General features: G+C 43.7%; 1 protein-coding gene and 1 non-coding gene across 3 annotated transcripts; both read left to right on the forward strand.

The window, feature by feature from the left end:
- Positions 1-2557: 2557 nt before the first annotated feature.
- KDELR2 (KDEL endoplasmic reticulum protein retention receptor 2) lies at positions 2558-22924 on the forward strand. Of its 2 annotated transcripts, XM_055340954.1 has the most exons (5): positions 2565-2811; positions 13786-13886; positions 17814-17972; positions 19007-19259; positions 20826-22924. In XM_055340954.1, the coding sequence occupies exons 1-5, from the start codon at positions 2721-2723 to the stop codon at positions 20858-20860; spliced, it is 639 nt and encodes a 212-aa protein (XP_055196929.1). In that variant the 5' UTR covers positions 2565-2720; the 3' UTR covers positions 20861-22924. The 2 variants fall into 2 exon arrangements, with proteins under 2 accessions (XP_055196930.1, XP_055196929.1); XM_055340955.1 differs by lacking the exon at positions 19007-19259 and having other exon boundaries at positions 2558-2811.
- Positions 19505-19608, forward strand: LOC129520358 (small nucleolar RNA U13). The gene has a single exon (XR_008666590.1). It is a non-coding gene; the product is annotated as a small nucleolar RNA U13 (small nucleolar RNA).
- Positions 22925-24188: the final 1264 nt, after the last annotated feature.

Genomic DNA, 24188 nt, shown 5'->3' on the forward strand with positions numbered 1-24188 from the left:
TAAGGCTTAATGCTCTGTGGTCACCATCTTCAAATTCTTAGTAATTTTATCTTTGAATCTGTGTTTTGCAGATGAGGTTCAATGAGACAATGGGACATACAGTGGGGACTTGGAGCATTGGCTTCTGTGTGGTTCCACTCTTGCCTCCTCCTTGCCTCCTCAGAATGGGTTCTGGGCTGCCTGTTCCCCTGTGCCCTGGCATCCAGCTTCCTCCTCTCTGCTCCCGACAATGACTACTGTCACCCTCCACTTAGGTAGGGGCATGGGTGCAGGTATGGGGTGGGTCCAGCTGGGTCAGAGTGGCTCTGGGTTGCCCTGTGGCCTCTCTGAGCAGGACATGGCAGGTAGCTGTCCCACCATTTAGCAGCCATCTCAGCGGGGACAAGCCTCTCACCCTCCCCTGATCCAGATACCTCATGCGTCCTGGCACTGGTTACAATACCCTTGAGGGCTACCTTCTGCCTGTGGGTTGAGCATGGAAAGGGGAGCTGCCTGTCTTGACCTCTCAGCCGCAGAATTACCAGCTGTCTGAAGAAGCATCCAGCAGCCAGCCATCAGATCCATGTGCACACTCCACTGGAGTCCAGAGCAGACCTTGGCTCACATGAGTGATGGCACTGGCTCATCCAGTACCCCCATGCCCAAAGATGTGCTCTCTGAGGGGCTCTGTGCCTGGTGGACCCCCTCTCTATCCTTCCACTCTTCCTGGGTCTGTGCTGTGTCCATCTCTCCTGACCAGCTCCAGGACAAGCCCTAAAATATGAATTGTGTCCGTTTCAGGGACTTAACATTAAACAGTTAAGGGTTCTGGTGTTTGCATTCAAAACTGACATGGACCCATATAAAGACAATCTGTGAAACTCTTGATCATAATTTAAAGCTTTTTCTTATTCAGGGGTGCCTGGGTGGCTCAGTGGGTTAACCACCTGCCTTGGTCTCAGGTCATGATCTCAGGGTCCTGGGACCCAGTGTCTGGCAGGGCTCCTTGCTCCCTGGGGAGTCTGCTTCTCCTTCTCCTCCCACCTCCTGCTTTCTCTCACTATCTCTCTCTCAAATAAGTAAATAAAATCTTTTTAAAAATGTTTAAGGGACACCTGGATGGCTCAGTGATGCAGAGTGTCTGCCTTGGCGCAGGTCACAATCCCCGGGTCTTGGGATCAAGTCCCATAGGCTCCGCCTGTCTGGGGAGCCTGCTTCTCCCTCTGCCTATGTCTCTGCTTCTCTTTCTGTGTCTCTCATGAATAAATAAAATCTTTTTAAAAAAGTTTTTAAAAAAGACTTTTCTTATTAAGAGCATTAAGTAGCAAATAGGAAACACCCCAAAAGAGACTGCAAAAGATAAAAGGAAGCAGGGATCCCTGGGTGGCTCTGCGGCTTAGCACCTGCCTTTGGCCCAGGGCCTGATTCTTGCGATCCTGGAGTCCCTGGATCGAGTCCCGCGTCAGGCTCCCGGCGTGGAGCCTGCTTCTACCTCTCTCTCTCTGTGTCTATCATAAATAAATAAATCTTAAAAAAAAAAAAAAGATAAAGGAAAGCTTTGTATTTTGGCCAGAGCTATTATTGCCTACTTTTGAACCCGAGACCCCAAGTTTTCAATTAGCACTAGGCTCCGCAAATTATGCAGCGGATTGTCAGCTTTTTTCTATTTTGTAATTCCTTGCGATTTATTTTCTCATCCTACAGAAATGTTCAGATTTTTTTTTTAAAGATTGATTGATTGATTGATGATAGACAGAGAGAGAGGCAGAGACACAGGCAGAGGGGGAAGCAGGCTCCATGCAGGGAGCCCAATGTGAGACTTGATCCTGGGACCCCAGGACCACGCCCTGGGCTGAAGGATTTATTTATTTATTTATTTATTTATTTATTTATTTATTTATTTATTTATTTATTTATTTATTTATTTATTTATTTATTTATTTATTTATTTATTATAGACAGAGAGAGAGAGAGAGGCAGAGACACAGGCAGAGGGAGGGAGAAGCAGGCTCCATGCTGGGAGCCCGACGTGGGACTCGATCCAGGGACTCCAGGATCGCGCCCTGGGCCAAAGGAAGGCGCCAAACCGCTGAGCCACCCAGGGATCCCCAAAATGTTCACTTTTTCTCCTAATTCTGCACTCTCTTTCTCAAAGAGAGTCCCCAGAATGGTAAAAACTTCAACTGCCCGGCCGAAGCAGCATGCTTCCGTTCACCCCCAATAACGACCTCATATCTGAAGCGAACCCATCGCTCATTAATGTTTTATTTTCCCCTTCACTTTTTCATCCAGCAAGCTTGCAAGGGCTCTTAAGAACAGTAGGAAGGTAGGGAAAAATCCCTCACAAGGAAGTATCATTTCAAAAATTAAAGGAAATCGCTGGCACCCGAGGGGAAGACGGAAACCAGTAGGGTGAAGTTGGCCGGGGGTCGGGATCCAGGGAAGGGAGCCCCCCGGCCCCCGCCGCCCCCCCCCCGCCCCCTAAGCCGGCGCTTCGGACCGCGCCTGCGCTGGGCGCGTCCCCTTTAAGGGGCGGGGCTGGGGCGGGGCCAGGCGGCGTCCCACTCTCCCAGACTCCCCCGCGCGCGCCGGCTGTTCGGCCACGTCCCTGGCCACGTCGCGCCGGCTCTCGCCATCTTCGCCGCTTCCTTTCAGGGGCCGTCGCCGCCGACGCCGACGCCGCCGCCGCCGCCGCCGCCTGAGCCGCAGAGCCCCGGGCCGCCGCGCCGACCCCCGCCGCCATGAACATCTTCCGGCTGACTGGGGACTTGTCCCACCTGGCGGCCATCGTCATCCTGCTGCTGAAGATCTGGAAGACGCGCTCCTGCGCGGGTGAGCGGCGGGCCAGGTCCCGGAGAGGCTCGGACGCCAGGCCGGGTCGCCCCGAGGAGCCGCCGACCTCGGCCGCCCCTCTGCCCGCGGGCCTGCGGCGCCCGACACACCCCCTCGGCCAGCCCGGCGAGCTGCCAGCCTGGCGTGGGTGTGTGTGTGGGGGGAACCCTGCGGCCGCTCCGGGGTGGGCGCCCAGGCCGGGCGGGGTGTCGCGGCGCTGGGCCCAGCTCGGCGCTGGGTCGGCCCCCGAACTTGAGCGGTCGGGGCGGGGCGGGGGAGAGGGCGCCAGCCGGAATGCGCGGGCCTCTTTCTGTCTGAAAAGTTTGGATGGGGCGGGGGCCGGGGGAGTCCGGCAGGCTCGCCCCCGGCCTTCGGCTCTGATGGGCGCTGCTCCGCCCGCCTGGGCGCCTGGGCGCCTGGGCGGCGGGTCCGGAGGTGCTGGGAGCCCGCGAATCAATGGGACGGGAGGGAGGAGGATGGGCAGGCCTGCGGCCCGCTCGGCCTGACGTGGCAGCCAGGCCGGCCCGGGAGGTGGAGCGGGTGCGGGGAGGTCACCCCGCTCCCCACCCTGCCCCTTCGAGCACTGGCCGCTAGGTTAGGGTGTCGGGCCAGGCCTGACTAGAGTGGTGTGGGCTTCACCCCAGCGCTGGGGTCCAGGGGCACGCCCGCCGTGGGAGGGGGTGTGAGGAGGTACCTAAGTAAAATTTTGGGGGGACCATCAGTGCTGCTTTGAGAAACGAACTAGTTTGTGGAACTCGGGTGCCTCCGTCTAATAACGGGTTCTCTTCAACCTGCGGCGCCGGGGTACCGCCGAGGTCTCATGCGGTCTCCTGTAATTCCTCACTCCACGTCACCAGCGAGTTGGCGACTCCCTCCTCTGGAGTACACATTTCATGCATGCATTGCTGGAAGGCAATGGGGCAGATCTTCCCCAGATAATAGCAGTGAAGTTTTAACATTTCATTACCCCTAAAAGCTTCAGAGTGGCGACTTTTTAGATGATTTCTTAAAATGCAGTGTCTTTAAACGTCTTTTTGATGCCATGGCGTCAGTGAAATAACTTTTGAATTCAAGAGCTTAATTTTCTCAGAGGCAGTAAAAGATGGACCTGGGTGGCAGAGATCCCATTTCCCTGATCAGTTTCTAAAGATTTCCACATCTAGAGTAACACTCCACATCACTGACTGTTGTTGTCTTCAGGACTCCCCTGTCTCCCCAGAATATACCTGAGATGGAGGAAGTACGCAAAAACAAAAGAGACCTTTGAGCAATCAAAATGGATGTTACAAAGTCCATGTACTGAAACCAGTGTTGTGTGGCTTGGAGGTGATCTCTCATTTTTGCACATTTTCTGAGAGATTAAGTTGTAAGATTTCCAGTTATAGCAAGGTGATTGCAGCAATTGTGATAGCTGGCATTTACTAAGTACACTTACTGTGTATTAGTTAGAGCAGTAAATGGTTTGTATTGCTTATTCCACGTAGTCTTTAAACTGGTCTTAAGAGCCAGGTGCTATCCTCCCCATTCCATGGATCAGGGAACTGAGTTTTAAGGGAGGTGAGGAAATTAGTGGTAGAGCCAGGATTGAAACAAGGAAGCTAACTCACAGTTAAGGATTTTGAATCAGTATCTATTTTGGCCTAAGTACTTTTAGTTTAAACTTTGATACCAGATCGGTAGTTTAGGTCATCTTTTTTGTTGCACTCAGGCAAGGTGTGGTAGTGTCGTGTCCTGTCTCCCCCCCACATACCCCATTTTATTATGATATAATTGACATATAACCTTGTATTAGTTTTAGGTGTGTAATGTGATTTGATATGTATATATATTGTGAAATGACCACCACAATAAGTTTAGTTAACATCCATCACTGCACACAGTTAACCATTTTTTTTCTGGTGATGAGAACTTTTAAGATCTACTCTCTTATTAACTTTCAAATATGCAGTATAGTGTTATTGACTGTAGTCATCGTGCTGTACGTTGCATCCCCAGGACTTATTGATTTTATAACTGGAAGTGTATACCTTTTGACTACCCATGCTTACCCACACCTCACTCAGAAAGTGTTACTTTTAATATTGGTTTTTGCTGCAAAATTTTTCTATGAGTCTCTTCATCTCCTTCATGTGTTTCTCAGAAGCCTGTTTCTGTCAAGTCCTTAAGTGTTGAAGCATACTGTCTCTTAAACACGTATCTAGGGATGCCTGGGTGGCTCAGCAGTTTAGCGCCTACCTTTGGCCCAGGGCGTGATCCTGGAGTACCTGGATCGAGTCCCACATGGGTCTCCCTGCAGGGAACCTGCTTCTCCTTCTGCCCATGTCTCTGCCTCTCTCTGTGTGTGTCTCTCATAAATAAATAAATAAAATCTTTAAAAATAAATAAATAAACATATCTAAGATACAGGGGAGAAGCCAGTGCACCAGGTATAGAGTTCTTTTTTTTTTTTTTTTTTTAAGATGTTGTTTATTTATTCATAGAGACACAGAGAGGAGAGAAAGAGGCAGAGACACAGGCAGAGGGAGAAGCAGGCTCCATGCAGGGAACCTGACATGGGACTCGATCCCGGGTATCCAGGATCACACCCCAGGCTGCAGGCCCTGCTAAACCGCTGCGCCACCGGGGCTGCCCCAGGTATAGAATTCTTAAGGGAACCCTTGAGTCATATGGAGAAAGTGAGACAGTTTGCTGTTTAGTTTGCTTAATATTCACTATCTGCATATGGGAGATTTAGGAAAATAGAAAATACTTCAGCCAAAATAATAAGGAAGATAAGTAGTTAAGTTCATGTGTATTTGTCTGGTGTTCCTACAGTTAACCTGTACTTATAGGGAATTATTGAACTCTAGTATCTTTATTAGAGTTAGGATCATTTTAGTTCTTAAACATGAGATTTCCTGGTCTTTTAAAAATCAAAACCACTGAGATCATTTATTCAGACTTAAGTGCTAAATTTGATTGGCTGCTTTGTTTTTCCATTCTAAATTATGAAAGTTGTTTAGAGGCCTTTGAAAGAGTAAGAATTTGATATGAGTTTCTCAAATAACTGGAATAAGAGACTTGTACATTCAGGTTGTGTTTCTCACTCTGACAATACTGGTATTGGGATTCATTTTAGGATTTTGGCACCTGTTTTAAACTTGCCTGCAGCTAGAACCAGGGGACTTTGTTCCCTTAGGGTAAGGGAGGTGACCGATTAGTGAGGAAGCTGGAGATTCTGTTTTCCTGACCATCTAATTTGAGAATGGCTACCTTAAAGGGCCTGGTTTTTTTTTTTTTTTTTTTTTTATTTATGATAGTCACACACAGAGAGAGAGAGAGAGAGGCAGAGACACAGGCAGAGGGAGAAGCAGGCTCCATGCACCGGGAGCCCGACGTGGGACTCGATCCCGGGTCTCCAGGATCGCGCCCTGGGCCAAAGGCAGGCGCCAAACCGCTGCGCCACCCAGGGATCCCAAAGGGCCTGTTTTTTTTTTTTTTTTTTATAAATTAATTTTTATTGGTGTTCAATTTACCAACATACAGAATAACACCCAGTGCCCATCCCGTCAAGTGTCCCCCTCCGTGCCCGTCACCCATTCACCCCCACCCCCCGCCCTCCTCCCCTTCCACCACCCCTAGTTCATTTCCCAGAGTTAGAAGTCTTTATGTTCTGTGTCCCTTTCTGATATCTCCCACACATTTCTTCTCCCTTCCCTTATATTCCCCTTCACTATTATTCATATTCCCCAAATGAATGAGAACATACACTGTTTGTCCTTCTCCGATTGACTTACTTCACTCAGCATAATACCCTCCAGTTCCATCCACGTTGAAGCAAATGGTGGGTATTTGTCGTTTCTAATGGCTGAGTAATATTCCATTGTATACATAAACCACATCTTCTTTATCCATTCATCTTTCGATGGGCACCGAGGCTCCTTCCACAGTTTGGCTATTGTGGACATGGCTGCTAGAAACATCGGGGTGCAGGTGTCCCGGCGTTTCATTGCATCTGAATCTTTGGGGTAAATCCCTAACAGTGCAATTGCTGGGTCGTAGGGCAGGTCTATTTTTAATTCTTTGAGGAACCTCCACACAGTTTTCCAGAGTGGCTGCACCAGTTCACATTCCCACCAACAGTGTAAGAGCGTTCCCTTTTCTCCGCATCCTCTCCAACATTTGTTGTTTCCTGCCTTGTTAATTTTCCCCATTCTCACTGGTGTGAGGTGGTATCTCATTGTGGTTTTGATTTGTATTTCCCTGATGGCAAGTGATGCAGAGCATTTTCTCATGTGCATGTTGGCCATGTCTATGTCTTCCTCTGTGAGATTTCTCTTCATGTCTTTTGCCCATTTCATGATTGGATTGTTTGTTTCTTTGGTGTTGAGTTTAATAAGTTCTTTATAGATTTTGGAAACTAGCCCCCAAAGGGCCTGTTTTTAAAGTGAGGGCAGAAGAGCTGATCTTGGTGTAGCTGTCTGTGTCTTTCTCTGCCATTGTCGCTACAAAGGGGTGCGCCCACATGAAGTGTGACTTTCGCATATCCCTAAACTGTCACTGCAGCTGGATCCACAGTATGCTCAAGATATGCACTTTATCCTTGTTCTAAACACTGACCTGGATAGCCTTGGGAGAAAAGCCTTGGTTTGTAGATGAAGAACTTCCCAGCAACATTTTTTTCTGTAGGCTGGCTGATAGTTATTAATAGTGCTGGATCTATTGTGCTTAAATTACTAGTGGAGTCCTTCTGAGATCCATGACTCCCAGCCACCGTCTCCTAGTCTCTCCTCCTCCTCCATCTATTGCTTTGATTGTTGCTAGCTGTTGTTATATGGGTTGTGTTGACTTTTTGTCCTTCCAAACAAGACAGGAACATATAGTGTCCCCTGCATTCCTCATAATTGGACAACTTATAATTTTGAAGTATAGAATCTCATCTTTTATTATGATCATTGAGAATTCAAGAAGCTTCTGTATCACAGCTCCCTCTTGGTAGCAGCTGTCACCTCTATTCTTTTGAGCGCCAGTCTGTTGACTAATTATTGCTCTCAAACATCTACTGACCATGCATTGTGTGCAAGGCCCTGAGGACACAATTAAGAGCAGCACCTTGTAGCTATCAAAGTCTCTGTTTCAAGAAAGTTGCAATTTATTTGAAATAATAAGAAATACATAAAAAATTAAAAAAATAAAAGGTATTAAATATTAAACCATGTAGGCAGTAAATCTTGTGGATGTGAAGTGGCTTGGAGGATCCCAGGGAAGGCTCCCTTGACTTCCCAGCAAGGTGTATATAAGACCTCTGTAAGAAAAGTCTGAAACTTTGTTGATTGACACAGAAGATGACCTGACCTAATGTATCTTCATAACCATGGTCCTGCATAGGACCAGGTAGGCTGGTAAGGAAGCAAGATGATTCATCTCCCGAAATGAAGTTACTGATTTAGAATATCATCAAAGTTAAAAGACAATAACCTGAGAGAAATAATCTGTAATATAATCTAAGTGACAAAAAGTTAATATGCATAATTAAATACTCCTATAAATAAATAAAAAAAGGGTAGAAAAATGCGCAAAGTTGGCAGTTCACAGAAGAGTAACAGAAGGCTCATTAAGCATGAAAGCATGCCCAGCCTTACTAATAGTTAGGAACTTGAATAATAAAATGGCAGTGCATACCATTATTTCCTTGCTGGGTGAAAAAAGAGGTTTATAACATCTAACATAGGCAAGGATGTGAAAGGGCATTCTCCTTTGGTGTTAGTATGAAAATTGGCACAGCCTTTCTAGGGGAGATTTCACTGTTTAGCAATTTGATGTTCATATGTTTTATCCTAGCAAAGGATATCCTAGGGATCCCTGGGTGGCGCAGCGGTTTGGCGCCTGCCTTTGGCCCAGGGCGCGATCCTGGAGACCCGGGATCGAGTCCCACGTCGGGCTCCCGGTGCATGGAGCCTGCTTCTCCCTCTGCCTGTGTCTCTGCCTCTCTGCCTCTCTCTCTCTGTGACTATCATAAATAAATAAAAAAAAAATATTAAAAAAAAAAAAGGATATCCTAGCAAAGGGCATCAAAACCACAGAAACTGCCACATATGTGAATAAACTGTCTATGGGTATAAAGATATTCTTGTACCTAAATAAGTACAAAACACTGTTTATAGGTAAAAAGATGTTTGTGTAGTATTCATAAAAACAAAAGTTGTAAACAACCCGAATATCTGTTAATAGAGTGGTTGCTCAAATGTGGTATGGTTATACTATAGAACACTATGCAGCCTTTAACAAGAAAGAGCTAGAAGTATTAACAGGAGAAGGTATCTGAGAGGTTGAGTTTAAAAAAAGCAAATTGAAGGGGCTCCTAGGTGGCTCAGCTAGTTAAGCGTCTGCCTTCAGTTCAGGTCATGATCCCAGGGTTCTGGGATTGAGCTTCCTGCCCAGTGGGGAACCTGCTTCTCCCTCTCCCGCTGCTGCTTCCTGTGCTCTCTCTCAAATATGTAAAATCTTTACAAAAAAAAAAAAAAAAAAAGTAAAGCAAAAGATTATATGGCTCCATTTTCAGAGCAAATATATGCAGGTACATATACAAGCATATATACAGAAAGGAGTTTTTTAAAAGCCTGGAAAGTTGCACTTATTTATTTTAAAGATTTTATTTATTCATGAAAGGCACAGAGAGAGGCAGAAACATAGGCAGAAGAAGAAGAGGCTTCCTGCAGGGAGCCCGGTGTGACACTGGGTCTCATGACCCAGGGACCACAACCCTAGCCAAACGCAGACACTCAGCTACCCAGGTGTCCCAGGAAAGTTGCATTTAAAACAGGGGTGGGAGGGTTGTTAAAAAGTCCTTTTGTTTTTATTCCATATATTTTAGCCCAGTTGGAATTTTTAATTAAATAGCATGGATTTCTTTGAAAGCAAGAAGAAATAGCAAATCAGTACATAATAAGAGCTGTCATTTATCAAGCATTTGTAGTGTGGCAGGTATAGTATAAAGCACTTTTTCTCTAATGGTCCCACAAAATTGTCATAATTTGTCCCCATTTGACAGATGCAGAAAGTAAGGTTTGGCAGTCGGGAGAGAGGGCAATGTATGTAATGGACCCAGGCTTACTCTGTTCCTTGGGCTGAGCTTAAACCCAGTTTGCCTCCGGAGCTTCTTTTTCCCTAAGTAACAAAAGTTGTGTTATGAGTTAATTCCTATTAGGCTGCTGGTTCCAGGGAAAGTTAATGGACTTTAGGAGAGTATCCGCAAGACAATGGCTTGGAGCATGGTTCCTGGGGCCCTTGTTGAACGCTGCCTTATTGACAGTGCAGAATGTTTTGGTGGTCTAACCTCGGGGGGCGGGGGGAGGCTTGCAGCTCACCTGTTACCAGAACAAAAATAATTAATGGAAAGCTTTTCTGTTTGATCAAGGGTTCTTTTCTATAAACCACTGGGAATATAAGAAATCCAACTTTTAACCTGCAGTGTAATTTAAAGTAATATATACTGTAGTGTATAGTTGTAGGATTTTATTAAACCTAACTCGGGGATCCCTGGGTGCCTCAGTGGTTTAGTGCTGCCTTTGGCCCAGGGCATGATCCTGGAGTCCCGGAATTGAGTCCCACATCGGGTTCCTTTGGAGCCTGCTTCTCCCTCTGCCTGTGTCTCTGCCCCCCTCTCTCTCTCCCTCTCTCTCTCTGTGTCTCTCATGAATAAATAAATAAATAGTAAAAAACAGAACAAAAAACAAAAAAAAAAAACCTAACTTGGCCCAATGGGGAAAGATAGGAATGGTGTTATGTTTAATGACTGGTTTCTATTTAACATGTTATACTCCTTGGGCAGCCCCGGTGGCGCAGCGGTTAAGTACCGCCTGCAGCCCAGGGTGTGATCCTGGAGACCCGGGATCGAGTCCCACGACGGGATCCTGCATAGAGCCTGCTTCTCCTTCTGCCTGTGTCTCTGCCTCTCTCTCTCTGTGTCTCTCGTGAATCAATAAATAAAATCTTAAAAAAAAAACAAAACAAAGAAACATGTTATACTCCTTAATACAGATATTTGGTGCATTTGGTATCGGGATGGCTCTTTTAGAAACATTCAGGATGAGTATTCTTGAGAGCTTGTTACCTGCTAGCCTTTACATGCTTTGATCTCAAAACAGGGAGAAAGTGACTGTGGGACCCCTCAGGCTTTGCAAGAGGTTCTCCCCCTTTAAGGAGATTCCTGCCTTTGCCTGCTCTGGGATCCCTGCCATCTTGTGAAGACAAGAAAATTTTTCTCTCTTAAGGGAAAAAGCTGCTGCTTGGTAATCAGGATCCTAGACCAGGAAGAATAGGGTAGAACTGAATAAGCACACTTAGATTTCCAGCATGTTCTTTACATGGATTCTGTACCACAAGACAAGCTGCAGGCCACATGCTGCCTGTCTCTCTTTCCCTCTCCTGCTCAGAGGGCTCTTCTACCCTCTGGTTAGCAGTAAATTAGGGCAGAGCCCAAAGAACATTGCCTATTTACGGTCATAGAGGCACAGTATGACTTAGAAACTCTTTGGAAATGTTTTCCCAAAATACCACAAAATGAGAATTTACCCCATGACATGAAAAGAAAATGAATTCTATCTTTTTTTTTTTTTTTTGGACCATTTGTTCATTCATTCGGCAGATATTTTCTTAGCCCTGCTGTGTGTCAGGCCCAGTGCTGAGCACTAAGAATACAAAATGGGTAAGACATGACCCCAACCTTTGGAGATCTCAGTGTCTGTTGGAGAAGAAGGAAGACAGGCAATCAGATAATCGCAGTGTATTTTATAAGACCATAATAGGAGCTAGGGCAGCAGCTGGTGGGGAGTAATTCCCATTATATACTTGCTGAATGAATAAACATCACCAAGGGAGGGTGTCTTCAAAGACGATTTCCCAGAATGAAGTGATATGTGATTTGGGTCTCAAAGGGAGTGGTAAAAGCAATATGATAGTCCTGGGTTTTTAATTTGGGAATGCTGAAAATGAAAAATTACAAATCTGAGTCCCAAAGTTCCATTAGAATAAACCCCTTATAACAAATTTGCCTGCATGTACCCTGTAATTTTTTGTTTAAAATACTGGAAAGAACCAGATGGTAAAGGATCTGGGAATTTCTCTCAAAGCTTCAACAAGTATCGGATGTGAACTGCATGCTCCCTTATCCTTTTCCTCTTCATCTTGTCTTTCTCTTTCTCTCCCGTGTCTCTATGTGAATGGCAGCCTCATTATTTTTCTTTAGAACATTGATCTCTGATAAGAAAAATAACTCCCCATTACTGGGGAAGACTGGAAGGAGCAGACTGTATCTCCACCTTTGACCCTTGAAATTGGTTGCTATTGATAGATCCAGAAGAGAGTCAACTTTTTCTTCAGGTTCTGTTTTGGTGGTTTTGTGAATAGACTAGAACTGCAGTTATTCATACGGAGAAAGTAACATTCTTGTCCAGGCTTTTACAAGCTGCAGAATTGTTTTATAAGATATCATTTAAAAACAATGTGATTTTCGGGGATTCCTGGGTGGCTCAGCGGTTTGGAGCCTGCCTTTGGCCTGGGGCGTGATCCTGGGGTCCCCGGATTGAGTCCCGCGTCAGGCTTCCTGCAGGGGCCTGCTTCTCCTTCTGTCTGTGTCTCTGCCTCTCTCTCTTCTCTCTCTCTCTCTCTCTCTCTCGTGGATAAATGAGTAAAATTTAAAAAAAAATAAAAATAAAATTAAAAATGATTTTCATGTTATGTAGGAGTGTTGCCAGTAATATGGTACAGTGACATTTCTGATAAATACATGGTTGCTTAAATATTTAATGGTGTGAAGTTTGCAACATAGAGGAAGGTGGGTGGGTTCTGATGTGTAGTAAGATTCAGTTTCCTTAATGAATTCACTCAATCTTCTGAAACCCATAGTTCACATCCTTTGTCACATAAATACTTGGCCAAATATAGATGTCAAAAAAGCTGAGTGTACATACTATGTGACCTTCAATACCTACCCCCACCCCCAATGGAGTCTCCACATCCTTAAATGACACTCTGGAGGTAGACTGGTGGTTGGCAGTAGAAGCAGATTAAAAAAAAAAAATTTTTTTTTTTAAGACTGTTTTCTTTTGAGGACTGACTACAGTAGTAGGTTCCCACCCTTTTGTTGCCATAGCATCCATAGCAACATTTTTATGGCTGTGTGAGGAATCTAAGAGATGGAATTTTTAAAAATCTTAACGTGCTGCCCTCACAAAATCAGTCACCTTGGGAGACCGTACCACCACTCCACAGGGTTACCGCTCACTCTTACCTGAAGCAGTGCAGTGTTCCTCACTATGTTCCTCAACTCCTTAATCAGGTTAGACCCCAACACCATGAAGGATTTGTCTTCATGAGATACATTGTTTTAAAGTGGAAAGAAAGATGCTAAAGGTAGCAGACAAGTTATAACACTAAATACCAGCAGAATTGGTGAAATTTATTTTTGTCTAAAGTATATATTTGAAAAATACAATGTTCAGGGGCCCCTGGGTGGCTCAGTTAGTGTCCAACTCTTAATTTTGGCTCAGTTCCTGATCTTGGAGTTGTGAGATTGAGCCCTGTGCTCAGGGCAGAGCCTGCATGGTCCTTCTCCCTCTGCTCCTCCCCCACTAGTGTGTGCACGCGCGCTCTCTCAAAAATAAATAAAATCTTTTTTAAAAAAGAAAAATATAATGTTCATTCGAACAGTACACATCCTGGTATATTGATTGGCACTGGCATAATTAAGGCACTTTCCCATAGTCACCCAGCATGATAAGACTGCAGAGCTGTTAGACCCTCTCCAAAGAAGCATGTTCAGGAATGCTAAGTGAAAAGAAAACTAGAGCTGCTGTCATTTTGGAGGTACCCCAGACATCAGCCTTTGACCCTGGAGCCCACTTGTCCTGTCTCCACTTCCTGCAGTGTTCTCTGCAGGAAGCACTCAGCTCCTCTAAGAGAGGCTTTTCTAATACTTTCCTTTTGTTTCTTTAGGTATTTCTGGAAAAAGCCAGCTTCTCTTTGCACTGGTCTTCACAACTCGTTACCTGGATCTTTTTACTTCATTTATTTCATTATATAATACATCTATGAAGGTATGGTATGGCATCCAATGGAATGCATTTTATCCATAATTCACAGGCCTATGGAAACTATTAAGTTGATGTCAGTTGTACAGTTAAACATTTTCTAGAATAATGTCTAAACATGCTGTTCTAGACCTAAGCACTTTTAGACCACCTTGTACATAGAAGTGGGGATAGCGTTATCATTAAGCACATTTTCTGTTTCAGAGTATCTGTTTAATTAAAGTGCTTTGCAGTTAGAGATTTTTTAATCTTACATTCCTTGAGTATGATAAACTTCTAAAGCTCTTGATAACCCTGTAAGAAAAAGGGATAACTATCATGTTTCAAGCAGGGAAATTACAGACTCACTGGGAAATCCAGCAGGTTGGTTCAGAACAAGGACTGGAAGCTTAGCTAGGCTCCTCGCTGCAATACCTCGTTTTGCTCTTGTGGGAGAGATTATGTATAGACTTCGACTTCTTTTCTTTTTTTTCCTGCTAAATCCACGTTTCTTAAACTTTTTTGTGTGCCATCTTTAGTACTTTTGCTATGCCTAAATAACATCTGTACCATAATTTTCTCAATGTGTTTATAAAACCTTTTAACTTTCTTAAGCATTAGTATCCATGGCTTTGGTGTCCTTCTATTTTTCTAAATCCACATTAAAACAAACTTGTAATTATTAAAATGCAAGATGTTTGTGTACCATCTCACATCTTGTGGACTACTGGGGGTGCATGCTCTCTACTTGCTGAGGCCTCAGTTTCCCAGAGTCATTGAACTTACATTTATTGAACACCTGCAGTGGTGGGTACTTCCCTAGCATTGAAGATAAGGCAGAAAACGAGCAGAAGTCTTATTAAGTTTCTGATTGGGGAGAGTAGACCAATCATTCCAATCGATACTTAGTGAATGATAGCAGTTTGTGATGAGTGCTAAGAAGTATGGGGGGGGAAGAAGTATGGGGCTCTCAGGGTGTGCAGTAGAAGTTTCATTTCTTTCATTCATTCGTTCTACATAGTTTACTGAGCACCTGTGTATGTGGGGGGGGACAGTGTTGTAGGCACTTGATTATTGGCACACCTGATAAAGTCAAGTTTAAGCTGAAGTCTATTTGGTGTGGTAATTAAAAAGCATTTTTCGTAAACACGGATCAAAGTAGACAAAACCATATTTGGGTCTGTGGTCTTTACTAAAAAACTAATTTGAGTTGCCTGTAATCATTTCATTCTTCATTACTAAGTGACCAGGGCCTAGTAATCAGGAAATAATTAGCTTACTTAAAACAGGTAGGTCCCTGCTTCTTGTCCAGGCAAGTCAAAACTGCAGATATTACTAGTGTGTAAGCAGAAATCCTCCTCCATTTTCCTTGGGATACCTAGCTTTCAGAGGAATCCTTCTTGCTTGGTTCTAATTTCCAAGCATGTCCTGAAAATCAGAGGAGTGAGAAGCCAAGTTTTATGTGCTCATTGCTTTTTTTTTTTTTTTTTTTTTTTTTTTTATTCATGAGAGCCAAAGGGAGAGAGGCAGAGACCCAGGCAGGGGGAGAGGCAGGCTCCATGTACAGGGCCTGATATGGGACTCGATCCCGGGTCCCCAGGATCACACCCTGAGCCGAAGACAGACGCCAAACCACTGAGCCACCCAGGTGTCCCTGCTCATTGCTTTGACTTTAAATGTACAGCACTGGTGAGAGGAGAGAAGCAGCTGCTTAACCCAGTGGCCATAAGACCTTTATGAACCAATCTTGGCTGGCTGTAGTTTGGGCGCTGGGGAAGGACCCCCACAAACATGTGCCTTGGCTGGATGTTCTGCTGGAGGAGACTTTGTGTATAAATGTATATATGTTGTGTTGATACCTATAGATTGTATGTTATTTATATATATCTATACACATGTATATGGAGAGAACTCTAACAATATATTAATTTTTTTTTTTAGTAGTTGGTATATGGGTATAAGCAACAATTTTAGTACCTTGTCAACTATGTATTTGCAAATATAATTTCATGATGAGGTACCAGGGATAGTTTAGTTATTTTGTCTTTAGACATATGAGGGCTTGATGATTGCTCTCATTTTCCTAATAAGTTATTTGCCCAAATGTTTTCCTAATTAAGTTTCACGAGGTGGTTTTCCTAAGGAGTGGTATCGGGTAGCCCAACTGATATCCCGTTTCTTTCCATTCAGAGGCTAAAGCTGCCCTTTGATTCTTGTATGTAAAATTCTGCATTCTGAAAATTGCTATAATTTCAGAATAACAGACTTTTCCTTTGGTGTTTGACCTTTTGAATATGAAAGGACATGACTTGATTGTAAGCCTTTAAACGACTGTACTGCTATGTGAGCTCCCTCGTAGGCGTCAGTGTTTCACAAGTTATCCCTTATTTTTGGTTTGCTGTCATATGCTACCAGACAAAATTGCATAGAAATGATCTGAATGTTCTGTGTTAAAGTAACACACTGTAAGTAAAAGTGCTCATTGCAGAGTTAAATGTGAGCTATGTTGTATCTTCTATTTAGAAAAGCCCTAGCTGGGGGCGCCTGGGTGGCTCAGTCATTTAAGCCTCCAACTCCTGGTTTTGGCTCAGGTCCTGATCTCATGGGTCGTGGAATCGAGCCCTGAGTCGGGCTCCCTGCTCGATGGAGAGTCTGTTCAAGATTCTCTCGCTCTGCCCCTCCCCTCACTCTCTTTCTCCCTCTCTCTTACAACTAAATAAATCTTTAAAAAAGGAGGGGTGCCTGGGTGGCTCAGTGGGTTAAACGTCTGCCTTCAGCTCGAGGCATGATCCTGGGGTCCTGGGATTGAGCCCCACGTTGGACTCCCTGCTCAACAGGGAGCCTAGTTCTCCTTTTCCCTTCTGCTCATGTTCTTTCTCTCTCAAATAAATAAAATCTTAAGGAAAAAAAAAAAAAAAGGAAAGCACTAGCTAAGACATAGCATCGTGCTGGAGGGAGGTGCACTGGTTGAACTGCGTTGAACTTTGTGTTCATTTTTTTTTCTTAAGCTGCTGCTAATAGTTTAAACTGAGGTTAATAATATATAATAATTAATAATACATAATACATTATTTAACATATGATCCAGCAATCCCATTCCTAGGTATTTACCCAAGAGAAATGAAAACTTAGGTTCACATGAATGTCTGTACATAAATGCTCATAGCAGCTTTATCTGCCATCCCCCAAGCTAGAAACAACCCACCTGTTCTTAAGCTAGTGCATGGATGAGCAAACTGTGGTATACCCAAACAGTAAACTGTTCAGCAGTAAAAAGGATCTGGTTGTTAATACACACAACAACATGGTTGGATTGAGAATCCATTATGCTGCTTTTAAGGGCTTCTGGGGGGCTCAGTCAGTTAAGTGCCTACTGCTCACGTCATGGTTCTGGGGTCCTGGGATTGAGCCCCACGTTGGGCTGCTTGCTCAGCGGGGAGTCTGCTTCTGCCTCTCCGCTCTGATTTTGCTCTTGCTTGGTTTTTCTCTCTCAAATAAATAAAATCTTAAAAAAAGGGGGGGGGGCATTACGCTGCTTGAAAGAAGCCAGTCTTAGGGGGACGTACGATACGATCTCATTTATTTGGCATTCTGGAAAAGGCAAAAACTGCAGGGACCAAGAATAGATCAGTTATCAAAAAGAGGAAGAATAGATCTGTTTCCACTAGAGGTTGGGCCTAGGGAGAGGGCTTGACTACAGAGGGGCAGGTCTGAGGGAGGTGTTTAGGTGTCACTTGATAAGACTATTCTGTGTCTCAGTTGTGATGGTGGTTATATGACTTACAGAACTCTCTATTCCCCAGAAGCAAACTTTATTGTATTTAAGTTTCAAAACAAAAAAGCTAAGAAAAAAAATCATGCCTTTCTGATGATGATGAAAGATGATGTAGAAAGCCAAGGGAGTTGGAACTGTTGTAAAATATGGATGACCTGGTGCTTTTCTTCTCTCTTTAGCTCATCTACATTGCCTGCTCCTATGCCACGGTGTACCTGATCTACATGAAATTTAAGGCAACCTACGATGGAAATCATGATACCTTCCGAGTGGAGTTTCTGGTGGTCCCTGTGGGAGGCCTCTCCTTTCTAGTCAATCATGATTTCTCTCCTCTGGAGGTTAGTGAAGAGATTATTTAGGGAAATAGACGTGTTTGCAGATAATGTGGGTGGTTCTGTTTTGGTTTTTCGATTTGACAAGCTTCTGGTGCAGCATATACCCTATTAGGTCTAAATAAATCACAGACAGGAGTTAAGCTTCCAGGTATTTGGGTATCTGCTGACAGATTATTGCTGGATTCTCCTCTAGAGAATGAACCAGGCTTCTGTGGTAGCAAACACAGTGCCTTGCCTGTGCAGGTGCTTCAAGAGCACCTAGCTTTGTTTCCTTTTCATCTAGGGGAGTTGCATGTTGATGCTGCGTACAAATCCCCTAAGCAGTGTTGCTACACTGCTGGTATTTAGAAGAGTGGTTTGCATGGTGCCCTGTACTCCACAGAGCAGCAGCCTGCTCCTGGATGCCTAACCCTTCCCTTAGCATCTTGGGGAAGCTGCTGGTCATGGATTCAGAACACTCCCAGAACTACCTGCAAGGCCTGCTGTCATCAGTGTGAATCAAGTGCCATTGTTGGGCAGAATGTTTGCATAATTACAATTCCCATTACTTACCCTTTGATTTAACCACACCAAAAAAAGCCTAAAGAATAAGAAAGATGATGGAAATACTGAGATAGTCCGTGAAGGAGACCAAGTGGTAAGGAAAAGCAGCAGTGGGAGAGCTGTCAGCCTGTCATTCACCCTGGCAGCGAGCAGCGTTCATCCAGGACCCTAGATTCGGAATGGGACAAACTTATCCAGGAGAAACATCTGTGGAGATTCATGGAAAATTGTACCAGGAAGGAGATGTTGGAGAGATGGCTAACGAAAATTCACAGAAGCAGGAGTGTCTGGGTTACCCAGCTTGTCAGTGGAGTGTTGTGCCTCTTCAATGTAGCTCAAGTTTCTGTAATTCATTAAATTGGTGAGCTGCTGTGCTTGATGCTCCGATGCCCAGACTCCTCACTCTTTGTGCTGCTCCACAATAAAGCAAGAATATGTCCTATGAACTCATGGTGGGTACTGGGTGCTAATGAAGCCTGTGGTTACTCTTACAGATTTTGTGGACCTTCTCCATCTACCTGGAATCTGTGGCTATCCTCCCTCAGCTCTTCATGATCAGCAAGACAGGGGAGGCGGAGACCATCACCACCCACTACCTGTTTTTCCTGGGCCTCTACCGTGCTCTGTATCTGGTCAACTGGATCTGGCGCTTCTACTTCGAAGGCTTCTTTGACCTCATTGCTGTGGTGGCTGGTGTTGTCCAAACGATTCTATACTGCGACTTCTTCTACTTGTATATTACAAAAGGTACCTCAGGCTGCCTCCTCCCTGCTTTGTTCCTACAGCCATGTGTTTTTAGGAGCTCTCCAGCCCAACATGCTCCTAATCTGGCACTAGCCCATAAAGCAAAACTGGTTTCAGGAAAACATTTTAATGACTGTCAAATAAAATTCTGGGTGTTTTCCTTTTTTCTCTGTAGCTTCATTGTTTTTCTATAATAGGATGTTTTTATTGTAAGAAATTTAATCAGCTTTTATAACTCTGAATACGTGATCCTTTTGTAGTTGATAAGCGTAATGATTAGGTGTTCACACAGTTGTGTGACAATGTGCCTCCTCAAACCTTGTTATGACCTTGGCATATTATCCATCTGACGTAAAAAATAATAATTCTGAAAATAATAACCTGAAACCCTACCACTCAGAGATGATCGTAATGTTTCAGTTATGTAATTCCAGATATGTCTATACATATACACAGGTAAATGATTTAAGCTGTACATGCTGTTCTATAATCTGGGTTTTTTTTTTCCCCACTCACATTTTTTCAAGTCTGTTGATAGAAATCTACATAGTTCTCAGTGGCCGTAGACTATTTCATTTTGTATACTACCATAATTCACTTACCCCCCTGCTCATGGGTATTCAAACTATGACTGATTTGCTGCTATTAAAATCCAGTGCTTGGGGCATCTGGGTGGTTCAGTTGGCTAGGCATTCCACCCTTGATTTTGGCTCAGGTCATGACCTTAGGGTTGTGAGATTGAGCCCTGCATTAGGCTCTGTGCTAAGGGTGGAGTCTGCTTAAGACTTTCTCTCTCTCTCTCTGTCTCCTCTTCCTCTCCCTCCCCTTCTTTCCCTCCCCCTCACTTGTGTGCATGCTCTCTCTCTCAAAAATTTTTTTGAAAAAAAACAAAAACAGTGGCTAAATCAGTATCCTTGTATGTGTATATTTTCATATTTATATGAATATAGGACATGCGAACATCACAAAGACTTGATGAAAACTGTGGTCCTTGTTAAAAAAAAAGGCATATTTATGCATGTGCACACAAATAAATATAGTTTTAAGGGATTCAGGAACCCTGTAACCCCAACCACAGTCTCAGGCTAAAAACCCTTGCTATACAGTATAATTTCTAATGATGGAATTGGTAGGTACAAGGGCATATATATCTTATCTCTTTTTTAACATCCAAAATTTCGTAGATCTCTGTACATATTAACAGTCATATTTTAATGTATGTTGATTAGGTGAGAAAGTAATGATAAAACACTGCTATGAACTTAGCGACAAGTTCAGTTGAATTTGTGTTTTTTAAATTCAGTTGCTGGGACATGGAGGTACATGAAAGAAATTCCAGTATATGTGTACATGACATATTCATATTTCAGAAGTTTGTTTTTTGACACCAAAATCAAATGACTTTTGGTGCCAAAGACTTATTTCCTTGTACCTTCCTCTGTAGTGTCTTGAGGTGACAGATCTCTAGGAGCAGGAAGAAGGAAACTACAAGCTTGTCAATACCAATAACTTTTTTTTTTTTTAATACCAATAACCTTTTGTTTTCTTTTCCTCTCTTTAAAATTCTAGTACTCAAGGGAAAGAAGCTCAGTCTGCCTGCGTAAGTGCCAAAGACCATCACCAGCATCTGTCCTTCAGGGTGCTCGGACAGAATTCTTACCACAGCAAAGGCACAAGATGCTTGATACGGAAAATCAGAAACTTAACTCTTTTGTTGCAGATAGTCATCAGTGGCTCTGTAAGAACCCAGAGGAAAAGAACCAGAAGGTTTCTGTTAAATGCATCTTGCCTTATCTTTTTTTATTACTATGTACAAAGATTTTTTTACACAAAGAAACTTAATGCTGTATTAATAAATTCAGTGTGTAGCTTCAATTGGAGTAGTTCCAAAAGTGAAGATTTTGTGAGGAATAAGTGCAAACTTTTTTTTAATTCTTTGAAATTGTTGATTCTTTGTGTCTGCAATGAAATTGTACTCCTTGACAGTTGATAGATTATATATTCTTCCATCTATCAAACTTGCATTCCACTATATTTATTTTGCCAAAAGATGAGTTTTATTTGTTTGAAATCTGAGACACTATGTTCAAATTGGTCTATCTTTGTTCAAATTTCTTCACACCTAATGTGGAAATCCTTCCTTGGACATCACACTACATGTAAGGCTGGTAAGGATGACTCACAAGCTTATGGTTTTCATTACCAAAATTTTCAGATTCTGAATGTAGATGGAGTCTCGTTTAAGAGTCACCAAAGGTGCCTGCCCCCCTTTCCTGCTAAGAAGAGTCCCTTTGAGACTGTCCCAAGAGTGTCAGAGAACTCAGTGGGCAGGGGTTCTGGGCTGCTTGCCATCTAGGTGTGGGATGTGAGGGACATTAATGATTATGTTGAATCTAGGCTCTACTCCTCTGAGGAATGGAACACAAGGTAGTCACCTATCACTTTAATTTACAATTCCAAAAGATTACTACAACCATGTCCATGCTCAGATTCAAATGGTTTTTCGTATCACTTTCGTGTAGTAAAATGATTTACATTTTTTTCTTAATTGGCAGCACCAATTGCCATTCCTTACACTCTTTGATTTGTTTTTGTTTTGTTTTGTTTTTACTGAGCTCTTGCATGATTTATCTTGTGTTACCATCCTAAATAAACATTTTATTAAATGTAGAATAAATTGTCTTTTTTTGGGGGGGGGATGAATTAGGCTTTTGGAACATCCTATGGCAGGATGATTTTTTTCATTTTCCGATTGGCAACAAAAGCTCTATATAGGGCCGCAAACATTTATTGTTCATGAATCAGTCTAAAAGTTTCTGTATTTTGAGGAAAAATTGAAATTTTTCCTCCTAATTTTGCCATTTTATTGATTTGCTACATTTTTTTGATTTATGCAAAAGCATATGACTTTGTTTTTCTGTGATGCACCATAAATGTTAAAGTGTTGAATACTAACAGTGCTTACTACAAGAAGGATGTAGTATTTTTGCTTGCTGCATTAAAATATCTTGTGGAAGAAGGGAGCAAGATGGGTTTTATTTTTATCTAATGTGTCTCTTAACATCTTTCTAAATTGGCAGTGTGACTTGCACAGTTGAACCTCTTGTCTTTATCTCTCATTTCCACACACACCCCACCCCCCCATACCTCATGGTTGTCCTTTTGTGTATCTGTCTTTCTAGCATTCTAGTCTTGGTTTAGTTTCTGTTTTCATCCTCCTTGGAAGATTCTGAGAGTGTGGAGGAAGGATGGGAAATCTCAGTATAGGTGGAGCAGCCTGCTGCCCACACTGGGGGTGGGATGGTGGGCTCACACTGTTTCTGTGCATGTAAATCAAACACAAGCTGGGATCATTATGGGAGAGCACAGTGCAGATGACAGGGATCTGGGACCTCAGCAGGCTGCCTGACTGAAGGCATCGATCTGAAGTATCAGTGTCTCCTTTGGTCATCCTGCCCACGTAAAAGTGAAACTGGCTAAGATGTTACCACCATTTTGTAGTCAACCAGGATGACATCATGATAAATAGGGTGGCTGAGTGGGAGTGCAGGACTGGGGCAGTGTCCTCACACATGTATGGGTAAAGGCCTTGTATGATGCGCCTTATGAAGCACTGTTTCAGAGTTCCTTTCATTTCAATAAAGATTATCAGGTAATTAATATTTTTATCCACCTGTTTTATTTGTGTGAATTTTTTTTTAATGAAAGCATGAGGAGAAATAAAGTTAACAAATTTGCCCATTAAGTGGGTTTAAGTTGGCTGCTTACTGACACCAGTGTCAATAACATTTCCTGCTTCCTTCCAGGCTGCTCAGGAAAGGAGTAGGTAGAGAAATAGCTGAGGGGAAGAGAGAAGGTTGCAGGTAGAAGGCCTTGGGAGAAGATCCAGGCCTGCCTTTTCAAAGATGCCACTAGTTTGGACGACTTCCTGGAAAGATTGCATTTCAATAGAAATCATGAATGCTTGGTGGGAATCCTGTGTAAGAAAAGTTCAAGCTGTGGAGTCCGCCTTGTGTTAGGATTCATGGCTCCTCACACCCTACCTCCATGAACCTCCATCTCCGTATTACCTGCAGAGACTTCCACCACAGGACTTTTGCAAGTTGTGAATGGCCCATATTGATGAAGCTCGAAATAGAGCTTGATGCACACACACACATCTAGAGCTCAGCACCTTTGGCCCTCCTCCCCCTCCCCCTGGGCTTAGTTTGGGACAGCTGCCCCGAAAGCTGGCTGGAAAACACTTCGGGCAGGAGTCCTCATGACCTATATGATGACATAGGTCAAATTTGCCCTTGTTGGGAGAGTGATGCAACTATAGACATTCACTGCTAAGTCCCTTCCCAAAACTACCTGAGTGACTAATTGGGTGGGAGCCTCAGGTGCGGTTTCTCTGTGCACTTCGCCCTCTAGTGACTGAATGGGGAATTAGCAAGGAACCCACATGAGCAAGGTTCTCACTCCAACCCCTCTGAGCTAGCCTTTGGAGTGTGTGGAGTCGTGTGGGTGCTGTGGGCCTTAACTCTTCAGGTTCTGAGACCATCCCCTCTCATCCCTGCAATTTAAGAGCAAGTTGCAGCATAATACAGCACTAATGTTTTAAAACAATGACGGATACTTTTTTCTAATACTAGAATGCTCCTAGTCTCTACCTCCAACTTCTAGTTGGTCACTAAAAAGGTAAGAGTCTGGGCAGCCCTGGTGGCCCAGCAGTTTAGCACCGCCTTCGGCCAGGGGTGTGATCCTGGAGACCCGGGATCAAGTCCCACGTCCCAAGTCCTCCCTGCATGGAGCCTGCTTCTCCCTCTGCCTGTGTCTCTGCCTCTCTCTGTGTGTGTCTGTCATGAATAAATGAAATCTTAAAAAACGGTGAGAGTCTTTAGGCAAGTGCTACACTACACTTGACTCTGTTACCAAAACAGAATGGAAATA

Source organism: Nyctereutes procyonoides, unplaced genomic scaffold (assembly GCF_905146905.1).
Source record: "Nyctereutes procyonoides isolate TBG_1078 unplaced genomic scaffold, NYPRO_anot_genome, whole genome shotgun sequence".
Classification (NCBI taxonomy): Eukaryota; Metazoa; Chordata; class Mammalia; order Carnivora; family Canidae; genus Nyctereutes; species Nyctereutes procyonoides.

Coding starts and splice junctions, on each gene's coding strand:
- KDELR2 (XM_055340954.1), top strand. CDS start 2,721: ATGAACATCTTCCGGCTGACTGGGGACTTGTCCCACCTGGCGGCCATC. Junction 13,887..17,813: donor TATATAATACATCTATGAAG/GTATGGTATGGC, acceptor TTCTCTCTTTAG/CTCATCTACATTGCCTGCTC. Junction 19,260..20,825: donor CTACTTGTATATTACAAAAG/GTACCTCAGGCT, acceptor TTAAAATTCTAG/TACTCAAGGGAAAGAAGCTC.